This window comes from Amblyomma mixtum, chromosome 2 (assembly GCF_055824585.1).
Source record: "Amblyomma mixtum isolate Tamu chromosome 2, ASM5582458v1, whole genome shotgun sequence".
NCBI classification, from domain to species: Eukaryota; Metazoa; Arthropoda; class Arachnida; order Ixodida; family Ixodidae; genus Amblyomma; species Amblyomma mixtum.
In genome coordinates, this window is record NC_143013.1 from 225,676,226 (window position 1) to 225,683,547 (window position 7,322).

Sequence of the window (7,322 nt, forward strand, 5' to 3'; positions counted from 1 at the left end):
CTTTGTATGCGGTTGACGAGCGAGTTTTTGTCCTGCGGTTAGCTGCCTGTCCTACTTCACGTCCCGATTCACGACTCCGCGTACATGTGCGGTTTGCGTGAATACGTTCTTCCAATCATGTATCCCTTTTCGCGTTTCCATGCTCCTTTATCTTATTCTGTGCAAACAGTTTTCTGCGGCGGCAGAACAACGTTCACATCACCTCTCAGTAAAATTCTGTCCAGAGATAAGACAGCATCCATTTCCATTCCTTCCGCCTTTCCCTATGATCTCCCCTCTCTGGCCTGATTTCGCCCTTTGTTCTTATCAAAAGCCACACCCGCGACCGAGTCCACCAAATAAATAAATATGCTGTGAGCCCTGCCGTAAAGCATGTTAAAGAGCGCGATGGTAAAATTTTGTGCCCTGCAAAAGCACGTCTTCAGCGTTTCTCTCTATGCAGGCTTTGAGCGGCTCGAGTCATACGCCGGTCCGTGCCCTGCCCGTAGATTCGTCCATTTTTAAACAACGTTCCTGTACCTTCTCCCTTCCGGAGAATGGTAGGATGCACCTTCACTGTCGCACGCAGTACTCGCCACTGTACACTTGACCTGCGCTTTAGTAAAACTGAAGCCAGTCTGAGTTAGCTGTAGATTTATTGTACTGTGAGTGCCAATATTGTTACTGATGTTTAGTTTAAATTAACGATTGCCGAGGTGCTTCTATTCGCTTCCTTCTGCTCTCGCGTAATGTACCTAGATGGACGATAAATCTAAGAAGAGCGGGTGGAGATTGAGAAGAAGCCGTCCTATTGGGCACATTTTGCAAAGAGCACTTTTCTACTGAGCGCATGGCGCCAAGCAACAATTTATCTGCTCTCTGCATCTCTTTCAGCTACAGCACTTAACCCATATCAAACCTCATCGCAATTGTGTCATGAAAAAGTTACACATCGAAATGCGCGCGTTTGCATTCCTTTTCTAGATTTGAGTCGCTATTTATCTTTTTATATTGCTCATTTCCAAGCTACTTTCGAAATCATTAATTTGGCCTGCATGAGGTACTCAGCGTCCTTCCTGAAGAGACGTGGCAGCAGGCGACGAACTCGTGACAAAATTAGTTTTGGCATCTTGTTATTTTGTGGGCACAGAATAAAACTGCATGCCTTTGCCTACCACCGAAGACAGGTAGGTAGCAAATAAAGTGAAACAGCGTATTAGCAAGTTTATGGCTAATAGAGACCACACAAGGCATTTCTTTATGGTGCGCTGCAGATGATTCATTTAAGTTGTTTTTGTGCCGTAGCAACAAAGCTTGCGATTTCAACGCCAACCATTTTACTTTGAAGCTCATATTAATACGTTGCAATTCGCAGACGCAAACATTTCCGCGGCAATTTTTTATAAGAAATTCGAGAAAGTGTTCTAGTTCTCTTCTTTTACCAACATCTGGCCAATGACAAGAAATGCCGGATGTATATCTATTTTTGAGAAAAAAATGTTGCAAACATTGGACCTCAGAGGCTTTTTAACTGTTCGATATAGCGTCAAACTATTTGGATAAGGCGTGACGTCGATGTGAGCGTGGATGGTGGGGCTTATAGAGGGAAATGCGGTAACCTTTTTGCGAAAACTTTTTTTACAGTTTTACTCTTTATCTAAACTGACATATCAGTGAACAGTGGAAAGCCCAATATGCCTTTTATTCTTCGCCCTCTGAAAAAAAACTACCCGGGCATTTCACTCCTTAAATATTCGTTTATTTAGCCCCTAGCGGACTGTAAATTTTCGTCTCGTCCGTAGAAGCTCATTCTTTAGAATTTCAATAGTTTTCACTCAGATGCTATGAAGCCCATCGAGAGGACACTGCTTTTGCGCGTTCTTGAGTTAACCTAAAACTCAAATTTATTGAAAAAAACATTTTCATTATATGTACAAATAGCTATACCGAAGAAGGCGACTTGCCCTATTGAAGCATCATAAACAGTAAGGCTTAGATGACTTAGGAGGAGCTATTCCAAATTCTAGATAGCGTTAAGCCTAAGTTTCTTGTAATTCATCCTGCTAAGAAGCCACCGGGGTGGGTCAGTGCTTATGGTGCTGGCCTGCTGACCCGAAAGACGCGAGTTTTATCCCGGCCGCGGCAGGGAGAAAACATAAGTTGCACTCGTCAATTTACGACGTGCCGCACTGTGAGTGACCGATTACTGAAAGATGGTGGTCGAAAGACGTATCATGCGCGCCTGACCAAGTCGGAAACACCGGTGTGCAAGAGGACAAGGCACAGAGACGAAGTGCGACACGAAACGCGTTGGAAGGTTGACATCGTCCAGGAATCCACAATGTAGTTATGCTTCATGCCATGAAGGGCTGGTATCCCTATAGAAAGCTGGCTTCGGTGATTGGCGCACTGAAGTTCGTGGTGACTAAGACCCGGTGAAAGATACACCGGGGATTGATGTCAAGATTCATCGACTTTTTGACAGTTGTCTTTATTGTGGATCTATTGACCGCGGTGAGAGGAGGCGAATCTGCAGGACGGCGTTGCTCGGCCTTCGAAGAAGAAAGGCACAAATCTCGGCACCAATTTTTTTGAGGCAGTGGACCTCGATGACAGGGTCAGTGACGTGGATTGGTCGACAGGATCTAGGGCAGGCAGCACCCTCCTTGAATATCCTGTCCGAATGTTCACCGCAGAGGCGCAGTGGTGGCTGCATTGCAGTCCTCGAGAGCCGTAATGACGGTGGTGCAAGGAAAGTTGTGCGCGGGGCGGGAGTCGGCGAGTATTTGCCTTGATGGATGGGGATTGCACGCCGCAGATCTGGAGAAGAGTGCGACCGGCTCGTCCGAAGAAAAGCAGCATCGCCCCTCAGTTGCACTAGTCGAGTACAGCCCCTCATTAGCTGCAAGGCGACGCGTATAGCGGTCGTGAGCAGCAGCGGTGCAGGATTCAGGGAAACACGAGCTGTGAATTGTTAAGAAACCAGGAAAGTGATGTAAAAAAAGTTTTCTGCCCCTTGTGCCCGAGATTCCAGCCCCTGTGATGAAGACACGTCGAGGATCATGCGTAGCGACTGAGGAATGCCCTGCGAGAACACCTTCCGCAGAAGCACACTTTTGTTGGAAGCATTGAGATCCCAAGCCAGGGCTTGTATATGAAAGAGCAGTTCAGTAGGCTTGTGACCGCTTAGCTACTCCGAAATGAGCAGCTGCCGCAGGGGGTCAGCTCTTTCGAAATTTCGTTCGGTGAGCGACGCTTTAAGATGTGGGTAAGGTCGATCAACAGGAGGGCGGCGCTACATGGTTATCTGCGAAGTGACACCGTGACGACGGAACAGTGATTCGGTTTACTAAAGTTGCGGGTCCGAAGACCAGACTTCACGGAGCTGGACAGCGGACAGCTCGGGCTCGTGGGGTGGTTGCGGAGGTGTTAACACAGGCGGTGCAGGAACGGTGGAATCCGTGGCGATGGCGCACATGATGCATGGCAGTCTGCGAAGGCACCCGAGCTCTCAATGTCCGGGTGGTGAGAGCTCTAGCGAAGCGACTGACGCAGCGCAGGGCACGAGGTTAGAGAGAAGGCAGGAACTCCGGAGTGACGAAATTTGTGGAGAAGAATCAAGGAAAAACTTGATGTCAGGTCTCGCAAAATAAAATGTAGCAGTACCTGCTCAGCCAGGCAGGAAGTGGAGACTGCCAACGAATGTAATCTGCTCGCGCTAGGCGGTACGCTGAACCATGTCCTCGTCTAGTTCGCTCGGCCACCATGATACTGCACGGGCCCCTGGAGAGAAGTCTGAATGTGCCCAGGCTGGGGATTTAAAGTTTTGAAATTCTTAAGATCCACAGCGTCCGATGGCTTTGTAAAGCTTTCTATGGTGAAAGGCGTCTTACTGTTTATGTCAAAATCACATTTCGATTCAATCTGTGGTTCTCGTCTACCCAAGGTAAAACCGTCATCGTACAGCTTGACTCTGCTTATGGAGTCGGTCAACCAGCGCCGACAAATCAGCAGGTCCCCGGGTCCGGCTCATCACCCGTCATTGTGATCCAGAAGCCGGAACCTCCCGGTACGAGCCCATGCGAATGTCATTTTCTTTAGTTTTGTGGGTGTCTGCTCATGTCAAGTAGAGGGAGCTGAGAAGGTAGAATTTTTATGAAAATGTGCGGAGCCCGTGAATTTTATTTCGATGTACTCCAACGTTAAAACCCTAAGCTTGAGTTTATGTATTTATTTTCGAATATATTTCAAGTGCCCTGTTCCATCGTCGGGAAAATGTAGTGCCGCAACTCACAACGCTATAAGCAAGACACACAAGATAAGGGTTTCCAGTTGAACAACAGTGATTTTGTGTAAATTATACGAGATAGCGGGATCATATATACACTATGGCCATATAAAGGGTAATTATACATTAAGTACAGTGATCAAAAACATAACATATAAAGTTTGCTTTTGCAGCTGTATCTTGTATGTGTTTGTCTGCAATCCTCCTAATCCTCTATGGACTTACTCCTGTTAAATGGCAATTTCTCTTTCAGTTGTAGTGGTCCAAGTTCCACAAGTGGTGCCTGTCGTTGTGATAGACAGCAGTCAGGTGGCTACTGTCCCTCCTGCTGCTGAAGAGCCACCTGCAGAAGTGCCACCTGAGGTGGAGCCTCCACCGGAAGAACCTCCTCCAGAAGAACCTCCTCCAGAAGAACCTCCGCCAGAGTAGCAGTGCAATGAAGAGATCTGTATAATACTAGAGAGATCATAGACTGCCCACTGCATATGGTAGTGCTCTGAAATGTCCAATGTGCTGCCTGCAGGGAGGGAAAGCGTTAAAATATTGCGATATATTGCAGACCTTATGCATTTAATTCTGCTGCCATTTGGTGCATTTTACCACTTTCGGAAAGAAAACAGAACACGTCATAGTGCTAAAGGCTCAATACCCCAATCGCATTACTAAAACCTGAAAAACAACTCACTCACATAATCTATAACATTTGCGTAGAAGTCTATAGTCACCATGTGAAAATGCGACTTGGCGTGTTCAGAGGTGACGGAATCCCAAGATATTTTTTATTTCTATAACATAAATACCACATAATGTACATACCTTTTTTCGTGTTTGAACACGTCACACAGTACACACCTGCACGGGATTCTGGAATAAATAAAGCCTTATTTCTATACATTTTCTAACGTTCTTGCGCGTGGTATTTGTCTTCAAAACAAACCTCACCACGTTCTTGCAGTGACTTCACAGTGCCTGTGCAAGTATCGAACTCCTTCACTGCATATCCTTCTATTTTCTACACAGATTTAACCCTCACGCTGGTTTAACTAGACAAAAGTTTGTGCGCATAGGTAAAATGCAAGCTAGTAACTGATAACGTACTTTTGCAGGACCCGTCAGTAAAATCAGAGATAACAGGCAGCACGGCAAACAGGGATATGCAACGCTAGCCGCGACACAGGCTGTACTCATCATTATTGGAAATGATGCGCACTGCGCTTGGCAACCCGACGTACCGGGTCTAGTGATGCCGATGAGTGAAGGTATGGAACCCTTGTTGAACCGGTAGTGTATGAGGAGGCCCCCTCGGGATAATAGCACTCACCTGAGGCCGAAAGCTTGCATTGCTATTATGGTAGCCTTACTCCAAAAATTTGGAGAGGAGTATAGTTCTTAAAAATGAACAACCGAGAAATGATACAATGTTGAAGGCACGCAAAACACATATCTGTGCTTAGACTGAAGTGTTACATTCTTGAAGCCCGCAACGAACGCTTGGATAAAAAGACCAGCAAATCGTAAAAAGGAGGTATGCTTCGCCCACAATGTCCTGGGATTTCTTAGCAGCTTGCTTTAGGATTGAGCTTTACGTACGCCAGTACGTTGATACCAAAGTTTTGATTGATGAGGATGCTCTTAGGTCTTCTAACATGCTGAACAGCAACATTTTTTTTTAAAAACTAATGCAAACTAAAGGCTAGCATTTAATGGCCTGCATGGCACGCCTGCATGGCACGCCCCGTGTGTTCAGCGTTCCTAAACGAGAATCCCCATTAATCTCGGCGAACGCCATCAACACTTCAGCGTCATCTTGTAGTGAAAATCTAGACATGCCAGAAGGAGATTTTGTAGTGACGTGGAGGGAACTTCCATCAACATTCACGCTCGCTATCGAGCCTTACCCTGTTCCAGTCGAGGCGCCAGACCCAGCGTGCACTCACGACAAGCTATGTCGCCTTATAGTAGTGCCGGTTCTGAGAGCAATACAACAAGTTTTCTTTTTTTTTTCCGTGGAGATGCCATGCTTGCCGAGCTACCTCCTGAAAAAGCTATTAGCATTCTGTGCGGCGATGGTTAAAGCAAATCTTTGATAAGCTGGGACCTTCAGAGGTACTAAAGGGCTAAAAGAAGTTCGCAATCAGTGCATAACGATTACTACACCCGAGAACGTTGTTTAGCGGCTCACTTGTAGGGCCTATTTTTTAAATGGATGCACTGTGAACGAGGAAAAGACAATATTTTTTTTCGACAACGGAACTCCTTAGAGGACTTGTGGCTGCCGCACAAGATTAATAAAAGTTGTGTTCTCAGCTCACTAAGATAAACATATAAATCAAAACATGGCTATAAAATTTAAATTATCTCTTTGACGCCAATACGTAGCGTTTAAAGAGGCTTTGTTAAAAATTATGCATTGAATAATTTGAAACGCCCTGTATATGTGCTTCGGTGTTTAGATACATCATGTAATATAAGGGAAGGTATTCGACACACGTTAACACAATTCGAAACGCATGGTTTTCTTGACAAAAAAATGTTGTGTTAGCTTGAGCTCGGTAACAGAAAATTGGCACAAGATATTGCGCTCAGTTCATACTGCCGCAATAGCTAGCGTATCTCGGCCTGCCCACGAAATTTTCGATAAGTGGCACGCACGCGAACTTAAGGATTGCAGTTTTGTGACGGCACGTACAGAGCTTATCCACATCCAGTTCTATTGATTGGGTCTGCATTCTCAGTTAGGTGAAACTTGCTCAGAAACTAATTTACGTGGCTGCAGTTGCTGTCGGAATTGGTCTTTTCTGGAATCTGTTGACAACAACATCAGATTTCTTATGCGTGAGGCCAAGGAATAGTATGGGTCCTCTACCATCCCTCTTCCGATTTATTGGTTGAACAATTTTGTACTACGAAGGCTCCACTGGGCTAAATCGTGCTGATTGGGGGCGGAGATTGTTAAATAACGTCTTGAGGATAACATGGTTGCTCTAACAAAAACAAAAAACGGAAGAAGCCTCTCATGTGATGTGTTCCCTTCCCAGATGAAACCGACTTAAGG

The 7,322-nt window shown here is 45.7% G+C and overlaps 1 protein-coding gene across 1 annotated transcript in view; it reads left to right on the top strand.

Moving 5' to 3' along the window:
• Nucleotides 1-5,092, top strand: part of LOC149362781 (uncharacterized) — a 30,661-nt gene extending 25,569 nt beyond the window's left edge. The window contains exons 4-5 of the mRNA XM_089573214.1: nucleotides 3,926-4,048; nucleotides 4,521-5,092. Coding sequence (XP_089429340.1) covers nucleotides 3,926-4,048; nucleotides 4,521-4,696 — 299 coding nt within the window. The 3' untranslated portion in view covers nucleotides 4,697-5,092. The remainder of the gene's footprint in view (nucleotides 1-3,925; nucleotides 4,049-4,520) is intronic.
• The last annotated feature ends 2,230 nt before the right edge of the window (nucleotides 5,093-7,322 follow it).